Genomic DNA, 25,255 nt, shown 5'->3' with positions numbered 1-25,255 from the left:
TATAGTCAGAGACAATGATTGAGATGGGTATGATGCCAAAGAGCTTATCTAATTTATATATATATATATATATATATATATATATATATATATATATATATATGCATGCGTGTGTGTGTGTGTGTGTACATATATACATGTGTATGTATGAGTATGTGTGAGCATGTATATATATATATATATTTAAAATATTTTTAAACTTAAAAATTTTTTTTATTTAACTTTATTTTATTTATTATTGTTTTATTATTACCTTTTTTATATTTTCTAAAATTCTTTTATTTTAATTTTTTAATTTGTTTTAATTCTAATTTTATCATTTTTAGTTTTAAATTTTAATCCTTAATCTATTTATGGTTTAATTTTCAAAAATTTTGACATTCATCACCCTACACAACGGTTTTCCACTGTCCAATATTCCAGTTTTTGCACTCTTTAAACCATGTGAGGCGGTGTTGAGCATTCGTCTGCGTGTGACTTATGGGCAGCTATAGTAAAAGATGCTTGCTACAGTGCCATACAATGGGACTGAACTCAAAACCAAGAGGTTGGCAAGCAAACTTCTTAACCACACAGCTATGTCTAACAAAACTTCATTGAAAACTTTCTCATGTAACAAAAATTTTATAGTTTAGTTGAAGATCGACAGAGAATTGAGTACAGCAGTCCTCACCATAAAATTGGAACAGTGGTAACATGACACCGCTTCAAGACACTTCCTGTAGGTGTGCAAATTAACAACAATACTATGTTTCACCTAACTTTGGTGATTCCATCTGTTTTCAGAGTTGGCTATCATCATATCACTTAATACTATATTAACATATAGGATTGCAACCTACTAAATATAGAATATGTGTAATACAGAAATATGAATGTATGTATGTGTGTGTGTGTATGTGTATATATGTGTGTGTGTATGTGTATATATATGTGTGTGTGTATGTGTATATGTATATGTGTGTGTGTATGTGTATATGTGTGTATATGTGTGTGTGTGTATATATGTGTGTGTGTATATATGTGTGTGTGTGTGTGTATATATGTGTGTGTGTGTATGTGTATATATATATGTGTGTGTATATGTGTGTATGTATATATCTATATGTGTATGTATATATCTGTGTGTGTGTATGTATATATCTGTGTGTGTGTATGTATATGTGTGTGTGTATATGTGTATGTGTGTATGTACATGTGTGTATATATATATATATATATGTATGTATACACTTGTATAATGAGGGACGTTGTGTGGGAGTATGGAGAGAGGTCATTCAATATGCTGGAAATAACAGCAAAAGCTTCATTAATCGTTGATTTACTTGATCAGAGCCAACTTGGGAATAAACAACAGCAACAACATGAAATGTCTGGGGAAGTCATGGTTTATATACGTGTGTGTGTGTGTGCGAATCGATGCATATACTCGTGTGTGTATATATATATATATACACACACACACACAAATATCTACCCACACACTCACACATACACACACACACATATATATATACACACACGCACACATACACACATATATATACACACGCACATATACACACATATATATACACACGCACATATACACATACATCTATACATACACACATGCACACATACATATAAACGTACATACATGAGAAAAGTGACAAAACAATAAATGATTATCTTATGAACTTCATTAGCTAACAGCTGTTTCTGCTACTGGATGCAATGCACTCATAGTTGGGTGCCTGAATAACACCTTATAGCTACACCAGAGCCTCAAATATGAATTGCAATTAATTTGGAAAGAATTACATTGGTGCCCATATAGGGAATAGTATCAACAATGAGAGAAGTCCATACAAATGTAAGAAAAGTATATGTCCAAAATGTAATTAGATGTGTTAATGGAAATATATGTTTATATGTACATATGCCTGCATTCTGAGGCACCCACAGATACCAAAAGACACACACACTCGAACCCAATTCACAATCACACAGACACACACACACCAAGATATATGTACACATGGTAGAAGCCTTGCCAGATCAGAGTGGAGCCTGGTACAGGCTTCTGGCCTGCCAGTCCTCTGTCAAACTGGTCCAACCCATGCCAGCATGGAAAGCAGACGTTAAACGACGATGATGGCGATGATTCCCCTCCTTTTATTAATTTGTTTATCACTTTATATGTATATATATGTATATATGTATGATATGTATGCACATATGATTTTGGGGGGAGGAAGGGGTATTATGTAGATATATACATATATATATTTATGTATGCGCATGTACGTATGTGTTTGTGTGTGTACCTGTGTGTATATATGTGTATATGTATGTGCCTGTTTGTGAATATGTATATGTGTACATTTATCTGTATGTGTGTTTATGTGTATACATACGCAAATAATATATATATGAATATATATATATATATTTCGATGGGAAATTGTGGATCCACAAAAATATGCCCAATTTTTTTGACATCCCTATGGGAGCCAATAACTCTGCCTAAGTTACTGACCTCGTTGGACTCTACCTTCTTAATGGTATCCATGAGCAATTTCACAAAATTTCTGGTGGTCTACACAGAGATGGTACTCTGTTCACTGTCTGAAATTCTAGTGGTTGAACAAACTAAAAAAGATTTAGAAGCTTCTTTAAAAACGTTGGCCTCAGCATCTCTTTCTGTAACAACATCAAAACTGTTAATTTCTTAGATGTTACCCTGGGGTTACAAAACCAAACCTATCCATACCACAAACCTGGAGAAAACCTCCACTATGTGAACTTCTCCAACCATCCCCATTCCATCCTAAAATCTATTATAGAAAGCATGTCCTACTGGATCTCCTCCTCATCTACTAATCAAGATTTATTTGAACAATATGCTGAATGCCACAATTGTGCCCTACAACATACCAGATATAAACATTCAACTGAATACATCCCCATGTGGGACCTCCTTCTCTCAACTAAACCCAGAGCAAAAAACAGTTCCCAACCCACATATGATAGACCTAAGCTTCCCCTACCCCACCCCTCCAATGCCCACCCAAACATTGGAGTAGCAATTGACCTATCAAACAAACCCCTACTAGTAACCACTAATCCTACATACACCACAACCCACAAAACAGACACCAACATAAACCTCCAAAACCCTATCTCTGCCCAAGTAGCTTTCACCAATCAGATTAAATGAACTAGAACTTGAGACATGTGGTTCCACATCACCTTTGCCCTTAACGTCCAGACTTCAGTACCCAAAATTCTTTTTCACCTACTTGCAAAACTCTTCCCTAAATCTAACCCCCTTAGCAAAATATTTAACCCCCCAATCCATAAAATTCTCCTACTCCACCACCTCCACCAACATTGCCAGAGTTATCCGATATCTTAACAGCAAGAAACTTTGAAACCCACAAACAGCTAACCCCTACCCTAGTAAATTATTCAACATAGCACCCAGTTCCATACATATAAACTCAATACACCAACTGACCCTCATAACAAAACAAATCCTCATAACTACAACTATAGTACCGCTGGTAACACCTGACCCTTAAATTTACCACAACACCCAAATACACCTCCTGCCATAATAGAGATTACCATGGAGGATACCACCGGACACAATAATTATCATACCATACAACCCAACAACGCCACCCTCAACCCCTTAACAATTGATAGCCTTAACTCCAACTATAATAATTAACCAAACACTGATTTGTCACTAAATAACAATCCCTTCCCAAGCTCATCCAGAACACCCCTACAAACCTATGCAGCTTCAGACAACCAACCTCCTGTCCTTTGGATAACCGTTGTCTCACTAAAAACATAGTTTATAAGTGCACTGTAACATACACATATTGAGTTCTACACTGGGTTATTTGTTTTGCACTGTCTAAGCAAGATATTGATTTCACATTTTGGCACAAGGCCAGTAATTTCGGGGGAGGGGTAAGTCAATTACATCGATCCCAGTGCTCGACTGGTGCTTAGTTTATCGAACTCCAAAAGGATAAACGGCAAAGTCAACCTCGGCGGAATTTGAACTCAGAACATGAAGATGAGCAAAATGCTGCCAAGCATTTTACCCAGCATCCTTACGATTCTGTCAGCTCACTGCCTTGCCTAAGCAAAATAATCAAATACATACATCTATACAGAACTGTGCATGCACACACACACACATGCATATGTGTGTGTGTATATATATTTATCTCCTGTTAAACCCACCTTACCGCCCATCCCCATACATCCTCACCCCTTGACTTTGACTTTATGGCCTCACATCTACCCCCACCCCCTACATGTCTCCTTTCTCTTTCTCACCCACCCACCCACCCCTATCTCACCTTACTTTACTCCCAGCCATCACATTCTCCACTGTTACCTCTGCTGCCACCTAACACCTTCCCTTCCGTTTTATCTTTCTGCCCACCCTACACCTTTAGGGTACCCTCCAATCTTTCTTCCCCTTATCACTCTCTCCACATTCACTAACTGCTACTCTTCACCTTTTTTTCTCACATCTTCCCTCCATGGCCTCCCCATCTGAGATGCTTTCTCTACATTCCCATTCAACTCTGTCCCCCACCATAATTTCCCCTCTTTGCCCTCTCTGCACTCACTCATTGCCCCATCAACCTATCCCCTCATTTTCTTCTCTCTCTGTCCCCTCCCTACAGTTTCTCCACCCCAATGGCACCCTCACATTTCCCCCTTTCCCACCCTGGCTTCCCTCAACAACCCCTGCCTCCATTTGCTCCTCTCATCCTAATTTATTTCTCCTTTCTCTCGCACCTCCACCCTTATACTTTTGGAAAATCCTGGGCACCTTAACTCAACGAACCCCTACATCCTTTCTACTCCATTCCTCTCTTTTGAAACTGTCTAAACCACTGTGGGCTGCCTTGGCCAGATATCTTCAGTAGTTTGAGATTACAGGAAACTTTTGGTACATGTGTGTGTGTGTGTGTGTGTATACATGTGTGTGCGTGCACATGCGTGTGTGTGGTGGTGATGTTTATCTTCTATGATGAGCTGAGCAAGATCAGTGTCATGTGTTGTTATTTCCCTGTCATCGAATGACATTTGACTCTGTACTTTCAGGAACAACAAGAATAAAATTTCCATTACTTGAAAAACAGGGAAGGATTAATGACAGGAAGGGCATCCATCTGCAAAACAAAACCTTAATACAACGTATTTGTTTAACCCAGGTGTCACCAAACTATGGCCTGCAGGACAGATCCAGCCCTTGAGGTCAGTTCATCTGGCCCACCACTGCTCTGTACCTTTTGTGTAAATACCTGCATTTGCCTCTGGTATGGCATCAATGTTTGGAACAACTTATGTCTGTGAGCAAACATTTTCAAAAACGAAGGATGTGAAGTCAGCACATCGAACGAGGTTGACTGATGAACATTTGGAAGCATTTCTCTTGGTTGGATGCAGCAATTCCAAAGCAAATATTGATGATATCTTAAAAGCTAAACACACCAGTTTCACAAATCCCATCAAACCTTTTTGCAGCTTAGTTTTTGAGATTCAGATATGTTTGCAGATATGGGTGTGATATAACGATCTTATTGCTAATGTCACCTTCTTTGATAACTTTTGGGGAAATAAAAAATCTTGGCTGTCTTTATTCTTTGTGTATTCACTGCATAGGTGCAGGAGTGGCTGTGTGGTAAGTAGCTTGCTAACCAACCACTTGGTTCCGGGTTCAGTCCAACTGCATGGCACCTTGGGCAAGTGTCTTCTGCTATAACCTCGGGCCGACCAATGCCTTGTGAGTGGATTTGGTAGACGGAAACTGAAAGAAGCCTGTCGTATATATGTATATATATATATATGTATGTATGTGTATGTTTTTGTGTCTGTGTTTGTCCCCCTAGCATTGCTTGACAACCGATGCTGGTGTGTTTATGTCCCCGTCACTTAGCAGTTCGGCAAAAAGAGACCGATAAAATAAGTACTGGGCTTACTAAAAGAATAAGTCCCGGGGTCGAGTTGCTCGACTAAAGGTGGTGCTCCAGCATGGCCGCAGTCAAATGACTGAAACAAGTAAAAAGAGAGTAAAGAGTATTGTATTGAAGAAAACGGTTATGCAGCCCATGCTCATCATTCTCTCTGTTATCTGGCCTGCCATGAAATAGGTTTGGTGACCCCTGGTCTAACCCATTCTAGCATGGAAATAAACAAGGATAATAAAACAAAAGGGCAACAATTAAATACTTGCAAGACATTTTTTAGTTTGCCTTTCGACCAATTTTGTTAATCCACTTTCATTATAGTAATTAATAGCAATTATAATAAGCAAATATTATAATTTTTACTGTGATATCATCTTTTATTTTTTATCTTTTACTTAATTCAGTCATTAGTCTGTGGCCATGCTGGGGCACTGCCTTGAAGAATTTTTAGTCAAACAAATCAATCACTTATTTTCTTTTTAAGCCTGGTGCTTATTCTATCAGCTTCTTTTGCCAAACTACTAAGTTACGGGGATGTAACTAAACCAACACCAGTTGTTAAGCAGTGGAGGGCGGGGAGTGGAAACACAGATGCAAACACACACACACACACACACATGCATGCCACTGGCTATCTTTCATTAACCGTCTACCAAATCCACTCACAAGGTTTTGGTCAGCCCAAGGCTATATAAGAAGACACTTGCTCAAGGTGCCATGTGGTGGGGTACTGAACCCGGGACCATGTGGTTTGGGAAGCAAACTCCTTACCACATAGCCATGTTAGTAATTATATCCAAATATTAAAATTCCATTCTGTCCTTTCCAGCAATGGTAGCAAATAGATGTCAAACAATCTTGAAAATATAATGTGTGAATAAAGAAAAAGTTATCCAACTCACGAGATTTACGTTTCTGTTCTTTGTCCTCACTTGAACCAGTTCCAGAATGTTCTGTTGATATTGAATTATTTACATGTATAATTGCAAGTATATATATAATTGAAGTGACATCTCTCTCCCAAACCACTTCCTGTTGATAGTCCATTCTTCACCCTTGCCATCAATATTCATTCCTATTTCTTTACTACCCACAAGGGGCTAAACACAGAGAGGACAAGCAAGGACAGACAAATGGATTAAGTCGATTATATCGACCCCAGTGTGTAACTGGTACTTAATTTATCGACCCTGAAAGGATGAAAGGCAAAGTTGACCCCGGCGGAATTTGAACTCAGAACATAGCAGCAGAGGAAATACCTATTTCTATCTCTTTACTACCCACAAGGGGCTAAACACAGGGGGGACAAACAAGGACAGACAAATGTATTAAGTCGATTATATCGACCCCAGTGCATAACTGTTACTTAATTTATCAACCCCACAAGGATGAAAGGCAAAGTCGACCTCAGCAGAATTTGAACTCAGAACATAAAGGCTGGTGAAATACCTATTTCTTTACTACCCACAAGAGGCTAAACACAGAGAGGACAAACAAGGACAGACAAATGAATTAAGTCGATTATATCAACCCCAGTGTGTAACTGGTACTTAATTTATCGACCCTGAAAGGATGAAAGGCAAAGTCGACCTTGGCAGAATTTGAACGTAATGGCAGACGAAATACCACAAAGAATTTCGCCCGCCGTGCTAACGTTTCTGCCAGCTCACCACCTTATTCAATATTCATTCCTTTTACTTGTATCTATCTCTCACTCTGCCCCATGCTCAACCTTTAACTCCACATCTCATTACCCCATCACTTATGCTGCCATTCCTCTCCTATCAACTGTATTATTCTACTGGTGTCTTAAGAAATGGAAGCAGATCCTGCCACTATATACCAGTGTTTCTCGACCTTTTCACCCTCGTGTAACCTTTAAAAATAAATTACGTTTCAAGGAACCCCTTGAAATGTGAATATGTGCCAATGAAAAGGCCTCCAAAAGAGGCTGAAATGCATTTTGCACTTTTGCTGGCCACCACTGGGACAAATTTTCCTCTCTCTCTGATATTTATTGTTTTTAAGACAGTAAATCCTTAAGAGATGTTACTTCAAGACAAATACTGCAATAACTGGACTATCAACAGTGTATATACACTACCATCAGAAATTAATTAGCACCCTTGATTTGCTCACCATGAAGCATGGTGGGGGTGGTCTGATGGTGTGAGGGGCGTTCAGCTACAGTGGTGTTGGGCGGCTCTATGCCGTCGAAGGCAACATCAACGCAGCAAAGTACGTTGAGATAGTACGGGATACCTCTTTGGTGGCGAGGAGTACGTGCTGGCCAGTCACCTGACCTGAACCCTATTGAGAACCTCTGGAGTCGATTGGGTAGGGATTTGAATGTGCAGCAATACAGGAACCGACACAAGCTGTTTGGGGCACTTCTTGCTGCATGAGGGGCCATCCCTGCACAGTACCTGCAGGCACTCATAGACAGCATGCCGACCCGCGTAGCAGCTGTCACTGCTGCCAAAGGAGGAGCAACAAGATATTGACTAAATTTCACGATTAATAACAATTATGTGGTGTGCTGGGATATGTTTTAATAAATTTTTGATTAAAAACGAGTTCGTTTCTGATAATAAGTTAATTAAATTAAGAAAATGTAAGAAAATGTAGAAATTTGAGAAGTGCTAATTAAATTCCGACGCAAGTGTACATGTATATGATATGTAGATGGCTGTTTTATTCAATAAATGTTTGTCAGGAATTCTCTGTGGTTTGTGATTTAGCCTCCACCAGCCCCAGTATTCCCAGCCCCACTGGTAGAACATCTCTCAATACCAAACTCTTCTGCGTACTAAATGTTGCACTTATAGTCATTACACCTTTGAAGTTATTACAACAACAATAATCACTTTGGTAACATAAGCTAAAAGCTCTTACCTTTCAGAATTTGGTTGGTTTCTAAATCCATACTTTTATCTGTGGCCAAAGTAGGTGCTGGAGAACTTGGCACGACTGTTCTGTAAATGTATGGGACATATTAGTGAAGGGGGCTGAAGAACTTGGCATGGAACATATTAGTGAAGGGGGCTGAAGAACTTGGCATGGAACATATTAGTGAAGGGGGCTGAAGAACTTGGCATGGAACATATTAGTGAAGGGGGTTGAAGAACTTGGCATGGAACATATTAGTGAAGGGGGCTGAAGAACTTGGCTTCTTCACAACTGTTCTGTAAATGTATGCCATATATTAGTGAAGAGGGCTGAAGAATAATTTTGGCATGGAATATATTATTAAAGGGTGCTGAGGGACTTGGCATATTCACAAGTATTCTTTAAATATATGGGACACATTCCTGACAAGATCTCTTGGTGTGTTCATATACATTTGATAAAATTATGGAAACTGCTTTCTTTCCCGTATTAACCAATCTCAGAATCAAAACAAGACAAAACTGAAATCTCTTGGATGTTGTTGGTTAGTGTTAAGTCAGCTGGTCCAGTAAAACTTTAAAAACGTTCCAACTGAGACCATCCCCTCTTTCATCCAAACAGAGTATCTGGGACTTTATTATCCATTGTGTCTTTCCCTGTTGTTTATATGAGGTCAGCCCTGATTCTACAAAACTGTGATCAAAAACATTCCAAATGTGACTCTCCCATATTTTATCAGATATAGAGAATCTAGGATTGTCTCATGTATTGTTCTATGTGTTTGATGCTAAGTCACAAGTCAGTCCAGATCCTACAGTACAATGATCAAAGACAAACCAAATGTGACTATCCCATCTTTTATGCAGAACAATCTAGACTTACACTATCTAATGCATCCTTCAGTTTCATAAGATAATGAGTTTTGAGGAAGACTTGGTTGCTATTTCCAGTTGATCAAACATCAATATATAGGCTCCTTTGTTAAGCTCATTCCTCTAAATCAGTATTTCTCAACCTTTTTGCCCTTGCATAACCCTTAAAATAATTTCATATCTCAAGGAAACCCCTGCACAAAAAAATTGTATACCATATCTTTCTCATTGTAATTCATATTGTAAATGTTATATATATATATATTTCGTTTTTGGATTGGGTTTGCAAGATTCTTTATGTGAGTTTGTGTGTTGAAGCATGTTCTGTTGTGTCTGGGGAGAGTCATTTTCTTTTTGTGCCTTACAATGTAACTCACTCACCGGTAAAATTTCCACTTTTTTTCTTATTTTTATTTTCCTAAAATTCTCGTTGCGTCTTGCAACCTTTTCAATAGTCTTGACTCTGTCCGTTATTTACACTGCGTTCCTTTTTGTTTGTTTGTGTGCATGTGTGTGGGTCAGTGTGTGTGTGTGTGTGTGTGTGCCTATACATGCATATACGTATGTATGTATGTGTTTGCATGTGTATGTATGTGTGTGCATCTATATGCGCATATCCTGCATATTCATGTGCTTGCCTGTCCGTGTTTGTGTATTTCTGTGTGTGTGCCTATACATGCATGCATGTACGTATGTATTTATGTGTGTTTGCATGTGTATGTATATATATGTGTGTGTATGCATATGAAGGTGCATGGCATATGTATGTATATATATGTGTGTGTATGCATATGAAGGCGCGTGGCTCAGTGGTTAGAGCGTCGAGCTTACGATCGTGAGGTTGTGAGCTCGAATCCCGGACCGGGCTGCGTGTTGTGTTCTTGAGCAAGACACTTTATTTCACGTTGCTCCAGTTCACTCAGCTGTAGAAATGAGTTGCGACGTCACTGGTGCCAAGCTGTATCGACCTTTGTCTTTCCCTTGGATAACACTGGTGGCGTGGAGAGGGGAGGCTGGCATGCATGGGCGACTGCTGGTCTTCCATAAAACAACCTTGCCCAGACTTGTGCCTCAGAGGGTAACTCTCTAGGTGCAAACCCATGGTCAGTATCTGACCGAAGGGGGGGGGGGTCATCATCATCATGCATATGTATATATGTATGTATGTGTGTGTGTGCATCTATATGTACGTATCCTGCATATTTATGTGCATGCATGTCTGTGTTTGTGTATTTTCTATGTGTGTATGAGCATGTGTTTGTATATGTATGCTCCTCTGTCTCCTTGTGTGTGCATGTGTGTTGTGCAACTATGTACCATGTTTGTATGTATGGATGTGCATCTTTATTTGTGTGGATCCGTGTCTCCATATGTGTCTGTTCTTGTAACCTATGTACCTATCCGTCTCTATGTTGATCTGTTTATTTATTTTTTTTTTTCTATGTGCTTACATACAGAAAAAAAATATGGGGTGCATACACACACTCACACCCACACACTCACACCCACACACACACACATACATACATTTATCTCCATAAATCCAAACCATTGACCCTCCATAAATCCCAAATTTTATTTTGGCACATATGAGAGCAACTGTCTTCGAAGACTCGTATTGTCATTGAATGCTCGAAATGAAGAGTAGATAGACAGCTGACAGGTGAGCTGGTAGACTCGTTAGCATGCGGGGCAAAATGCTTAGGGGAATTTCGTCTGCCGCTACGTTCTGAGTTCAAATTCCGCTGAGGTCGACTTTGCCTTTCATCCTTTCGGGGTCGATAAATAAAGTACCAGTTGTGTACTGGGGTCGATGTAATCGACATAATCCCTTTGTCCTTGTTTGTCTCCTCTGTTTAGCCCCCTGTGGGCAATAAAGAAATAGATAGACAGCTGACAACTAATGAAGGGTCTTTCTTTGTGTTACTGCTGTACTCTTTCACCACAACTTTCTCTCACTCTTTCTTCCTGTTTCTGTTGTACCTATATTTCAAAGGGCCAGCCTTGTCGCACTCTGTGTCACACTGAATCTCCCCGAGAACTACATTAAAGGTACATGTGTCTGTGGAATGCTCAGCCACTTACACATTAATTTCATGAGCTGGCTATTCCGTTGGTTGGATCAACAGGAACCCTCATTGTAATTGATGGAGTGCTGTAGTACACCAGTGTTGGTATGTTTACATCCCTGTAACTTAGTGGTTTGGCAAAAGAGTCTGATAAAACGAGTACACATCAAAGAATAACAAGTTACCTCTTTGAATTCTGAGAGCGTAAAAAATTCCTCTGGCCATAATCGGATCTTAGAGATTTACGAGACATTCGGTCCAAGGGCTGCCTGACATCTCGCCAAAATATTTTGGGATGTAAGTCTTTAGGATAAACAAAGTTTGGAAGATCCGGTTCGCTTTTCAGCACAATCTGAAAATGTTGAAATGTATTCTAAAGACATTCGTTTTATAAAATCTAAATTTTATAGATTTAATTTTTATAGATTAAATGAAGTTATTTTTTTTTTGGTCAGATTTTAAATTATAGTTTGGAACATCAAATTAATTCTCAATTGAGAAACATGCCATATAAGGTAAGGAAACGAAATATTGAACGATGATGATGACGACGATGATGATGATGATGATGATAATAACGATGATGACAACAATGATGATGACGACAATGATAATGATGAGGATGACGATGATGATAACGATAATGACAACAATGATGATGACGACAATGACAATGATAATGACGATGACAACGATGATGATAATGATGACGACAACGATGATGATAATGATGACGACAACGATGATGATGATGATGATGACAATGATGATAATGACGACAATGATGATGATGGCAACAAAGAGGAGGAGGAGGATGAAGAGGAGGGGGGGAGGAATTCTAATAAAAAGCTTTGTGACATATTACAACTTACCAATTGCCTGGCATTTTTCTGTAACTCTGGTCTCTGTAACATAGAAACCAGACATCACATATTTTAACAGCAAGGTAAAACGAAATTGAAAACAGTTAATTACAGTTTGAAACAGGTGTGCAATTGTTGCCATGGTTATTTTCAGCATTACAAACCATCCACTTAACTACATAACTGTCCGTCACATGTAATGACTGACAGTTATCTCCAATTGGAACCATCAGGTGTTACATACGCATGCACACAATACCTGGAGGACAACTCACCTACATACAATGCTAATATGGTTCATGTCTGTTCACCTGGCTACAAACACTAATATTTCAGGACCATCCCTCGTCCAAATTTTGCCCTGAGTTCAAATTCCGCCAAGGTCAACTTTGCCTTTCATCCTTTCGGGGTCGATAAATTAAGTACCAGTTACGCACTGGGGTAGATGTAATCGACTTAATCCCTTTGTCTGTCTTTGTTTGTCCCCTCTATGTTTAGCCCCTTGTGGGCAATAAAGAAATAAATAAAATGCCACCCCGCTTCTTGTAAGTGACTCTTATACCATCCCCTTACCTCCTTCCATCCCTTTGTAACTTTTCTTCCTCTCTTCTTTATTCTACTTGCATCTTTCCATCTTCTTCTTCACCCCCTCCCCCTTCCTCATACAAAAGCCATTCCTTCAGTATTCTGCTTGTTATAACCAGAAATGGTTCTGATGAAAGTGGTAATTAATTTTCTTAGGTCGTTCAGTTTTCTTCAATTGATCAATAGACCAACTGAGTAAACCCTATCAATAATCTGCCTACAATGACTACTGGAAACAGCTGTAAGGAAAAATATGTAATATCGAAATCGATGACTGGCATCCGTGCTAGTGGAGCACTAAGAGAACCATACGAGTAAGATCGGGGCCAGAGCAACAAGCTGGCCTCCAAGCCAATGGCATGTTAAAAACACCATTCGAGCGTGATCATTACCTGCGTTGCCTTACTGGCACTTCTGCTGGTGGCACGTGAAAAAACATTCGAGCGAGGTCGTTACCAGTGCCACTGGACTGGCTACTGTGCAGGTGGCACATAAAAAGCACCATTTGAGCGTGGCCGTTGCCAGTACCGCCTGACTGGTCCTTGTGCTGGTGGCACATAAAAGCACCCACTACACTCTTGGAGTGGTTGGTGCTAAGAAGGGTATCCAGCTGTAGAAACTCTGCCAGATCAGATTGGAGTCTGGTACAGCCATCTGGTTTGCCAGACCTCAGTCAAATCGTCCAAGCCATGCCAGCATGGAAAATGGACATTAAACGATGATGATGACCATTATTTATAACTTGTTCCATATGTAGCGTAGATTCAGGTGAAATTCCCACCCCCTCCCATTTATTAAATATATGTGCATTCGAATATACCAGGGAACAGCTAGCCTTTTGCCGCTATTTGGATCATGTTGTATCTACTTCTTTGATTGGTTGGCATCAGCACATTTTGTCTCTTGCTCAATTGTACCAACTTGCTGTGGGTAACCAGTCAGAGGCTCTAAATAGGATCACGTGGGACAGCCTGTTTACTACCCTGTTTTAGCCTACAGCTCCTTATAAAAACTCAGCTTTTCCTCATTCTGGTGTCTTTGGTTCCAGACCTTTTAAGGTCTAGCCACTGACCACAAAGACACAGCCAGTTCCAGTGACAATGTGAGTGACAATACCTATTTCTTTACTACCCCCAAGGGGCTAAACATAGAGGGGACAAACATGGACAGACAAACGGATTAAGTTGATTATATCGACCCCAGTGCGTAACTGGTGACTATTTAATCGACCCCGAAAGGATGAAAGGCAAAGTCGACCTCGACGGAATTTGAACGGAATTTGAATGTAATGGCAGACGAATACTGTTAAGCATTTCGCCCGGCGTGCTAACGATTCTGCCAGCTCGCCACCTTATGAGTGACAATACCACCACCACAGCAGCTATGTTGAGACTTACCAACTTTGTCCGACAGCATTGCAGCAACCTCCTTCTTCGTCGCCACCATCATGTCCTTAACATCATCAACATCCTCTCTCTACGTACACAGCTCAGCAAGCAATTCACCCAGGTTCCAACAGTTCACTGTTCATGAATTTTTTCACTATGGATCAACAGCGAATATACAACCTGCAAGAACTCCTGTACCAAGTGACCCAGGCAGCAGCATCACAGCCACAACTTCACATACAAAATGAACCTGTAACTGGCTCTGTATCAGGGTCGCGACTTCTTGACATAATATTTTAACTATCGTCGAGCCCCGTGCTAGCAGGGTATTAAGAGCACCATCCAAGCGTGATCATTGCCAGAGCGGCTATCTGGCCTCCATGCCGGTGGCACGTAAAAGACACCATTCGAGTGTGATTGTTACCAGCATTGCCTTATTGGCACCTGTGCCGGTGGCATGTGTAAAAGATTTGAGTGAGGTCGTTGCCAGTACTGCCTGACTGGCCCCTCTACCAGTGGCATGTAAAAGCACCCACTACACTCTCGGAGTGGTTGGCGTTAGGAAGGGCATCCAGCTGTAGAAACTCTGCCTGGTCAGATTGAACCCTGGCACAGCCATCTGGTTCGCCAACCCTCAGTCATTCGTCCAACCCATGCTAGCATGGAAAGCGGACGTTAAACGATGATGATGATGTGTATGACTGACTACGAACTGGTATTATCATCTTTCTTGTCTCTATGAACTTAATTCTTACTTCGGTGGCCCATAGATGTTTTCACTGTTTTCTTCTCATTGATATCCTTAAATGTTCTTAACACGTGCACACATCTATGCTTAAATACACACACATACACTTTGTTCTCATGACAGCCTGTCAATTATTCTGTATACATGACGCACACACAGATACACATGTTAACATCTCAATAAATGTTCTCTTAATCATTCTATGCAGTTGCGTCTCTTTCCATCAGGCATTTATTTGTACTGTTCAATATCTCTTTATTGTAATGATCGTGTGATGTGGTACAAAAGAGGCATTCTCATCACCTCACATTGCATGGTCCATTACAAACTGGTGACCCGACTTAGAACATCCAACCACAACCATTACTAAGTAGTGACCCTGTCAAGAACAAAAATCTTCAAATTTTCTGACGGGATATCCATGGCAAGTTGACACAATCGAATAATAGACAAAATGTGCCAATAACAACCAATCAGCATAGTGGACACGACATGATCCAAATAGCAGCCAAAGGCTAGCAGTTCCCTGCTACATTTGAATGCACGTATATATAATCAATGGAAGAGAGGAATTTCACCCGAGTCTTTGCTACACCACACACACACACACACATATCATCAGCATCATAACCATCAGCATCATCATCATCATAATTATCATCATCTCATCATCATTTAATGTCTGTTTTCCATGCTGGCATGGGTTTGATGGTTTGACAGGACCTAGCAAGCCAGTGGGAGCTGTTCAAACTCCAGTTACTTGTTCTGGCATGGTTTCTATGGTTGGGGGCCTTTCCTAATACCAATTGTTTCACAGGGTGTGCTGGATGCTTTTCACATACGACCAACATGGATGCATTTACACAGCACTGGTGCATGTTGCATTTTATGTGGAAGTGGCACCTGTAAAGGACAAGCCTGTATGTATAGATGACATGTATGGATGACTTAGCTTGACATCTTTTTCTCAAGTACAGCAATTCACCACATCTCCCAGTCCTTTGTCATTTCCTTAGTGAGGGCCATAAACACACCAACATCAGTTGTCAAGCGATGGCGGGAGACAAACCTAGACACACATACACAATTATATACATATACACACACACACACACACACACACACACACACACACACACACACACATATATATATATATATATATATATATGACAGGCTTCTTTCAGTTTCTGTCTACCAAATCCACTCACAAGGCTTTGGCTGGCCCGAGGCTATAGTAGAAGGCACTGGCCCAAGGTGCCATGCTGTAGGACTGAACTGAGAACCATGTGGTTGGGAAGCAAGTTTCTTACAACACAGCCATGATATATATGTATACACACACACACACATATATATATATATATATATATATATACACGTGTGTGTGTGGGTGTGTGTATGTATATATATATATATATATGCACACACACATACACACACACACACACACATAAATTTGTAGCAAGGACAGAGTATTTCTCTTTGTGACCATAATATACTCTCCAATCATCTTAAAGGCTCTGTTTGTATATCGCAGTTGCAAAACGAACTTCTGCGTCTTTGCTAACGATTAACATTCACCTGCCGCCAGACATGTGCTTAATTGGTCTATCTCTTCTTTGGTGTAATTCCATTCCTAACCCCTAACCAGTCACTTTGCTGAGCACAGTGGGTGCATATTCTGTGGTACGAACAGCAATGAGGTTGCCATGCAGCCTGCAAGGCTGAAGTCTGATTGGGACTGCAGAAGGAAGTGAGACCCCACACTGCAGGGAGTTAGGGGGCTTTCAGGAAACTTTCTGTCCACCCAAGAGAAACCATGCGAAAGCAGACAGAGGTTGACACAGTCTTCTAACTTGCCAGCTTCTGTTAAACCATCCGACCCATGCCATCATGGAAAGTGGGCAGTGAATGATGATGATTATGATGATGCATGTAATACATGTGTAAATATGTGCTTGTGTGTATGTGTGTGCATGCATGTATGTGTCTGTGTGCGTCTATACGTGAGTGTGTGTGTGTGCGTCTGTGTATGTGTTTGCTTGTGTATGTATCGGTGTGTGCATACATGCATGTATGTGTGTGTCTGTGTCTGTGTGCGTCTGTATGTGAGTGTGTGTGTGTGCGTCTGTGTCTGTGTGTTTGTGTATGTATCAGTGTGTGTTTGTGCATGCATGTGTGTATGTGTGTGTGTGTGTGTAAAAGCATTGTTGCTGGAATAAGAACCAGCTGGGCAAAGTTCAGAGAGCCATAAACTTAGTTGATAGCAAAGAGCCTCTCTTTGTTGAAAAGCAGATCATACACTGCTTGCGTAGGAACAGCTCTGCTACATGGAAGTGAAACATGGGCTGTGAATGCAGGGGACATGCAATGACTTGAAAGAAAAGAAGCCAGCATGCTCTACTGGCTGTACATGTACAACAAAGTGGAGAAATTGGGTCTAAGAGGCATCAGATGGCATGTGCCAGAGAGAGAAAACTGTGCTGGTTTGATGTGTATGGTTGATGACAGCTGCATAAAAAAGGGCCAATCTCTAAATGTGGAGGAACCCCATGAAAGAGGAGACACCAGGAAGATGTGGGGTGCAGTGGTGAGAAATGATCTTCAGATGTTGAACCTCACGAAGGAGATGATAAAGGCTTGAGATGATTGGTAATTTGCTATACTTGAGAAGACCCATCCAGCTAAGTAAAATAGGGGTCATGCAGGCGTAGGAGTGACTGTGTGGTAAGTAGCTTGCTTACCAACCACATGGTTCCTGGTTCATTCACACTACGTGGCACCTTGGGCAAGTGTCTTCTACTATAGCCTCGGGCCGACCAAAGCCTTGTGAGTGGATTTGGTAGACGGAAACTGAAAGAAGCTCGTCATATGTATATGTGTATATCATCATCATCATCATCATCGTCGTTTAGCGTCCATTTTCCATGCTAGCATGGGTTGGACGGTTCTACTGGGGTCTGTGAAGCCAGAAGGCTTCATCAGGCTCAGTCAAATCTGGCAGTGTTTCTACGGCTGGATGCCCTTCCTAATGCCAACCACTCCGTGAGTGTAGTGGGTGCTTTTTACGTGCCACCCGCACAGGTGCCAGACAGAGCTGGCAAACGGCCACGAATGGATGGTGCTTTTTATGTGCCACCGGCACAAGGGCCAGGCGAGGCTGGCAACGGACACGAAACGGGGCGGTGCTGGCAACGGTCGCGAAACGGAAGGTTCTCTTACATGCCAGCGGCACTGGTAACACATCTGCAATTTCCATTGATCGATTTCCATTCTGATCCTCACTTGCCTCAACGGGTCTTCACAAGTAGAGTTTCGACATGCCACCGGCACTGGTAACACATCTGCAATTTCCATTGATCGATTTCGATTCTGATCCTCACTTGCCTCACACGTCTTCACAAGTAGAGTTTTGTGTCCCAAGAAGGGAAGGTATGCATACGTAGGCTGGCTCCATCCCAAGTAGAAGGCCACGGGTTATGGACTCACTTGTCCTGCCGGGTCTTCTCGCGTACAGCACACTTCCAGAGGACTCGGTCTCTAGTCATTTCCTCAGTGAGACCTAAAGTTCGAAGGTCGTGCTTCACCACCTCGTCCCAGGTTTTCCTGGGTCTGCCTCTTCCACAGGTTCCCTCAACCGCTAGGGTGTGGTACTTTTTCACACAACTATCTTCATCCATTCTCGCCACATGACCATACCAGCGCAATCGTCTCTCTTGCACACCACAACTGATGCTTCTTAGGTCCAGCTTTTCTCTCAAGGTACTTACACTCTGTCGATTATGAACACTGACATTACACATCCATCGGAGCATACTGGCTTCATTTCTTGCGAGCTTACGCATATCCTCAGCAGTCACGGCCCATGTTTCACTGCCATGTAGCATGGCTGTTCGTACACACGCATCATACAGTCTGCCTTTCACTCTGTGCGAGAGGCCTTTTGTCACCAGCAGAGGTAAGAGCTCTCTGAACTTTGCCCAAGCTATTCTTACTCTAGCAGTTACACTTTCAGCACACCCCCGCCCCGCTGCTGACTTGGTCACCTAGGTAACGGAAACTATCAACTACTTCTAGTTTTTCTCCCTGGAAAGTGACGGAAGTTGGTCTCAGAGCATTTTCAGTGTTTATTGTTCCTGAGCATCTGCCACATACAAAAACCATCTTCCTAGTTAGCCTTCCTTTGACATTGCTGCACCTCTTATGTGTCCATAGCTTACACTTGGTGCATCTTATAGAGTTTCTACCTACACTTTTCTACAGATCGAGCAGGGCCATCTACCTGAAGGCGTTTGTGATTTGTCTACCTTCCAACTGATTACGACTTTGGTTTTAGCTAGATTGACTCTGAGGCCCTTCGATTCTAATCCTTGTTTCCACACCTGAAACTTCTCCTCCAGTTCTGATAGCGACTCAGCAATTAGAGCAAAGTCATCAGCATAGAGGAGCTCCCAAGGGCATCCTGTCTTGAATTCCTCCGTTATTGCCTGGAGGACTATGATAAATAGGAGGGGGCTGAGTACTGAGCCTTGGTGGACCCCTACCCCTACCCGGAATTCTTCACTGTACTCGTTTCCAACCCTCACCCTACTAGCAGCATCCCTATACATGGCCCGCACAGCTCTCACTAACCATTCATCTATCCCTAGTTTCCTCATTGCCCACCAGATAAGGGATCGGGGGACCCTGTCGAAGGCTTTCTCCATGTCAAGAAAAGCCAGGTACAGGGGCTTATCTTTGGCTAGGTATTTCTCCTGCAGCTGCCTTACCAGGAATATAGCATCAGTAGTACTTTTCCCTGGTACAAACCCAAACTGCATCTCATCTAAACTAACTCTCTCTCTAATTAGTTGGGCTATGACCCTCTCCGTAACCTTCATCACCTGATCCAACAGCTTGATACCTCTGTAGTTATTTGTATCTAGGGTGTCACCTTTACCTTTGTAGCAGTTGACTATTATGCTGCTACACCAGTCATTGGGTATGACTCCTTTGTGTATCACCTGATTAACTATATGGGTGACTAGGCTATAGCCGACACTACCAGACATTTTGAGCATCTCTGCAGTGATTCCTGATGGGCCTGGGGCTTTTCCTGTCTTCATGCTTCTAATTGCCTTAGCTACCACGGAACTATCAACTCGGATAGCTGGTCCCTCTGTTGGGTCAACATTCGGCAGACTCTCTTTATCCCATTCATTTTCTTTATTCAGCAAACTTTCATAGTGGCATCTCCAAACCTCTCTCTTTGCATCCTCATTTAGCGCAAGTGAACCATCTTCCATGCGAACACACTTCTCTCCTACCACATCACGATTCTCTCTCACACACTGTCTTGCAACGCGAAACACCTCCAGTCTTTGGTCCTCACGGCGCAGAACATTGGCAAATTTTTTCTTATCTGCTTCCCCTCTGGCTAAATAAACCTGTCTTTTAGCTTCCCTTTTGCAGTCTGATACAATTCCCTGCTACCACCCCATTTTTCCAGACCTTCCAAGCCTGTCTCTTTTCTCTAATAGCCCTGTCTACAATATTGTTCCACCACCACGTTATTCTAGGTCGAGAGGGACTTTGCACCAGCCACAGATCTGGTCAGTGGCTCTCAGCAGGTTGTCCCTTAGAAACGTCCAGCTGTCTTCTACTCCCTGTGATGCTCTATCCCCTTCTACTTCGTCAGAGGCTTCAAGTAATATGTCTCTAAATCTCTGTCCATTTGCAGGATCTTTAAGCTTCCAGATCCTTCTTCTCCATATTGGTCGTCTTCTGGTTGTCCTCCTATCCTGATCCTAAAGTCACTAACTACCAGTCTATGTTGTGGGGTACATTCTTCACCTGGGAAGGTTTTGGCATTTATAAGCAGCCATCTCTCCCTTTGCCTTGCAAGGATGTAGTCAATTTGGCTGGTATGTTGGCCCGATCGGTAAGTGACTAGGTGGCTGGTAGGTTTCCTGAAGTTAGTGTTGCAAATCATAAGATTATTTGCATCGCAGAACTCCAGCAGCCTGGTTCCCTCCTCGTTTTGAGAGCCATAGCCATAGCCTCCATGTACGCCATGGAAGCCCCCAGCATGTCGTCCAACGTGACCATTGAAGTCACCAGCCACAAAGATAAGGTCTCTGTCGTTCGTCAACGAGGTAGTCTGCAGTAGAGTGTCATAGAATCGGTCTTTCTGTCCATCAGGTAGCCCCGACTGAGGAGCATAGGCTGATATAATGGTTGCTAAACTATGATGAAGCACTAATCTAATCTTAAGTATTCTGTCACATACTCTGATTACCTCAATTACTTTATCTATCTATCTATATATATATATATATACTAGCAGCATAGCCCGGCGTTGCCCGGGTATGTAAGAGCCCCTAATAGGCAACGACTAATCCCAATCTAGTCCTTTCCCTCTAGGGAACGAAGGCGCATGTGTAGGTTGCAATGTCTTCTCTTCACTCCCAAATAACTATCAAACAGCTATCGATAATTCAACCCAACCAATTCCTACCAGGAAGAAATTACATTTGAGACTTTACCCTCAACACCGCCACTTCTGCTAATAGTTGCTGCAGCCGCAAGTTATTCGAATACTTTTTTTGTTTACACTTTCTTTATAACTACCACCCCAAACGTTTTACCTTAAATTTTTGACGTACCCTAAGGGTCCTCGGACGCTACTTGCAAACTCTTGGTTTATTATAAACCGCTTTTGTCGTGTGCATCAAAAAACATTTTTTATTCGTTTGTTCAGTTTGGTCACTTTTGACTTTTTCGTTGTTGTCACTCACATTGCTGCCCGCTTTTTTGCCGTTTTTGTACATTTTATACATTTTGGGATACTTACCCCACGTGTTCCGAGAGTTAAAAAGGTCGAGTTGCGTCCCCTAGATAGTCTGTAGAAAATGTGTTGCATATAAAAGGCTTAGATTCTCGACCCATGTCGAATTTATCGATTTTTTTCAGAACTGGGGGAACTTTGCAAAATTTTCGCTGCGTTAGTTTTGAATTATGACATTGGGCTATGTGTGTGTCAAGTTTCATCAGAATCGGTTGAAAGCCGTGGTCAGGGTGAGGGTACAACCTGACAGACACACAAACACACAGACAGACAAACTGCCGTTTATATATAGAGATATATATATATATATATATACACACTACATTCTCAGAGTGGTTGGCATTAGGAAGGGCACCCAGCTGTAGAAACTCTGCCACATCAGACTGGAACTTAGTGCAGCCATCTGGTTTGCCAGACCTCAGTCAAATCGTCCAATCCATGCTAGTGTGGAAAGCGGACATTAAACAATGATGATGATGATATATATGCGTATGTGTGTGTGTCTGTTTGTACCCCCAACATAGCTTGACAACTGATGGTGGTGTGTTTACATCCCTGTAACTTAGCGGTTCGGCAAAAGAGACCGATAGAATAAGTACTAGGCTTACAAAGAATATGTCCTGGGGTCCGTTTGCTTGCCTAAATGCAGTGCTCCAGCATGGCCACAGTCAAATGAGTGAAGCATGTAAAAGAGTAAAAAGAATATGTCCATGTCCATGCACATCCCTAACAACCAATCTTCCTAACACCTTCCCCAAACCCTCATCCAAGTTCACCACTCGTTAAATTCCCCTCCCTCCCTTCTATTTCCCACTCTCCTTTTGCATCCCTGTGAACCTACCTGCTCACAATGTATCTCTGTTGAATCTTTTCCCTGCAACATATCCTTCTAAAACTACATTCTCTCCCTTCCACTTCCCACTCTCCTTTCACAATCTCACAAACCCACCCACCCACCCATTCAGCCTACCCAATTCTTGGTTCCACTTCACTTTTATAAATATACTAGCAGTATCGCCCAGCATTTCTCGGGTTTGTTTTGACCCTTTAGAATTGGAATTTTTGAAAAGTAAAAATTTTGCATTATGTAGCTTGTTATTCTCTTTAAGTGAACATTTTTCTGGTTGAAATACACCGAAAAATGGCAACACAACAGTAAAAAAATCGTTAAAAAATAGGGATTTTCATAGAAAAAAAAGCACCCTTTTGATGTAAATAATCTTTGGTGTTAACATGGTCCGATTTGAAGTTTTTCTTCTACAAAAGGAAGAGCAAGCCTTCTTCTATCATACTCTCAATTTTGGTCATCTTGCGCCCCAGTATCTCAGAGGAGATAGTGTTAGTTGAAGGCTACCAAACTAGCCATACACAGACAACTTCAGCTTTATATATACATATGTATACATACATACACACACACACCTCCCTGTAACTTGAGTGTACCCCCAACCCCGTTACAGCTTCACCATCTTTTCTCTTTCTCTCCCCCTCTCTCTCTTTCTTTCTCTCTCTCTCTCCCTCTCTTTCCCCCTCCCTCTCCAACAAAGATAGCTGTGTATCTCCTTCATTGTAAGACACTATTAATACTCTTCTAATTCCTCATCACTTGGTGCTCTGCCACCACACTCCAAACTATTCCTACCTCAGTTGAGAGGTCTCTGTCTTGCTGAGTTCCTTGCTGTTAGTGCCATGTAGCAAGTACCCAGTACACTCTGTCAAGCGGCTGGCATTAGGAAGAGCATTCCATCTTAGAAGCTATGCCAAAGCAAACAGAGATTGTCGCAGTCTTCTCATTTGCCAACTCCTATCAAACCGTCCAACACATACCAGCATGGAAAATGGACACTGAATGGTTATGATGATGTATGTAAATGTGTGTGTGTTACTGTCTCCTTGGCTTGGCTTCTCCTGATAGCTGTAAATGAGTGTCAACATTATCATGCAAGCACAGCCCTCCATTTCCTGTCTTGCATGAAAAACATGCCTCACCATGGGTAATTATTATCAGTAAATATTATCAGTCGCCATGATAGATCGTTAGCCACTACACACATTTTTTCCTCTCCTTGTTTTTTCTGTGTCCCTTTCTGTAGAAGAGTGTAGGCTCGAAATGTAAAAGACTTTTTCTATTCCTGAGCGTTATACTAATACATCTTTGTTTTGTACACCACCTGTCTTCGTCTTTTGTTTTTTTTTCGTAAACTCTCCCTAAATATTATCTTAGTTGGAAAACAGATGAGGGTTGGTGACAGGAAAGGCACCCAGCTGTAGCAGATCTGCCTCAATAAACAGTCTGACTTAATGAACTGTCTGAAATGTAGATCTTAAAATGAGGAAAGGGATATAGTTACAGCACTTTGGTTTTCCATTCTATGTATTTCTATATCTAGGAATAGATATCTAACATAAGCCCCAGCTCCCCCTGGGTCATTCCTATATATCTCACCTTCAATTCCTACAATCATCTCTCTTCCATCTGCCCATTCACTCAGCCCAGTTCCCTGAATCACTTCACCTATATCCACCCCATTGTGCCTTGTGGGTATGTCTCTTGACACACATCCACCACCATCTCTCCCACTCTGTCTGTCTCTGCTTTTCCCATTCAGTCCCCTTCCCCATTCCTCTCTAACTGGAATAAAAATGTATCTGTTCTACAGTAAGACACCTCTCTCTCTCTCTCTCTCTTTCTCCCTCCCTCCTTCCCCCTCCCTCCCCCTATTACTCTTTTATCCTCTCAACTGGCACAGAGCCACGCCCTTAATATTACTCTGCACCAGCTGAAAGGACTTTGTCATGTCTTTTAAGTTACTTGGGGACCCTGCTAGAACCAGTTCCACAAAAAAAAGCACCCAGCATATTCTGTAAAGTGGTTGGCATTAGAAAGGGCATCAGCCATAGAAACCATACCACAACAAACAATAGAACTTGGCACAGTCTTCTGATTTGCCAGCTCTGGTCAAATCGTCCAACCCATGCCAGCATAGAGAACAGACATTAAGCAATTCGATGACTGGCATCCATG

The 25,255-nt window shown here is 41.6% G+C and overlaps 1 protein-coding gene across 1 annotated transcript in view; it reads right to left on the bottom strand.

Annotated features, from left to right (window-relative positions):
- Positions 1–25,255, bottom strand: part of LOC115232358 — a 63,249-nt gene that overhangs the window by 30,768 nt on the left and 7,226 nt on the right. Inside the window, exons 3-6 of the mRNA XM_029802204.2 lie at positions 12,690–12,722; positions 12,003–12,169; positions 8,883–8,962; positions 6,890–6,940 (exon numbers count right to left, since the gene is read on the bottom strand). Coding sequence (XP_029658064.1) covers positions 6,890–6,940; positions 8,883–8,962; positions 12,003–12,169; positions 12,690–12,722 — 331 coding nt within the window. The remainder of the gene's footprint in view (positions 1–6,889; positions 6,941–8,882; positions 8,963–12,002; positions 12,170–12,689; positions 12,723–25,255) is intronic.

This window comes from Octopus sinensis, linkage group LG1 (genome assembly GCF_006345805.1).
Source record: "Octopus sinensis linkage group LG1, ASM634580v1, whole genome shotgun sequence".
NCBI classification, from domain to species: domain Eukaryota; kingdom Metazoa; phylum Mollusca; class Cephalopoda; order Octopoda; family Octopodidae; genus Octopus; species Octopus sinensis.
Note: the sequence above shows the minus strand (reverse complement) of the source record. Positions and strands in the feature narration are given on the sequence as shown.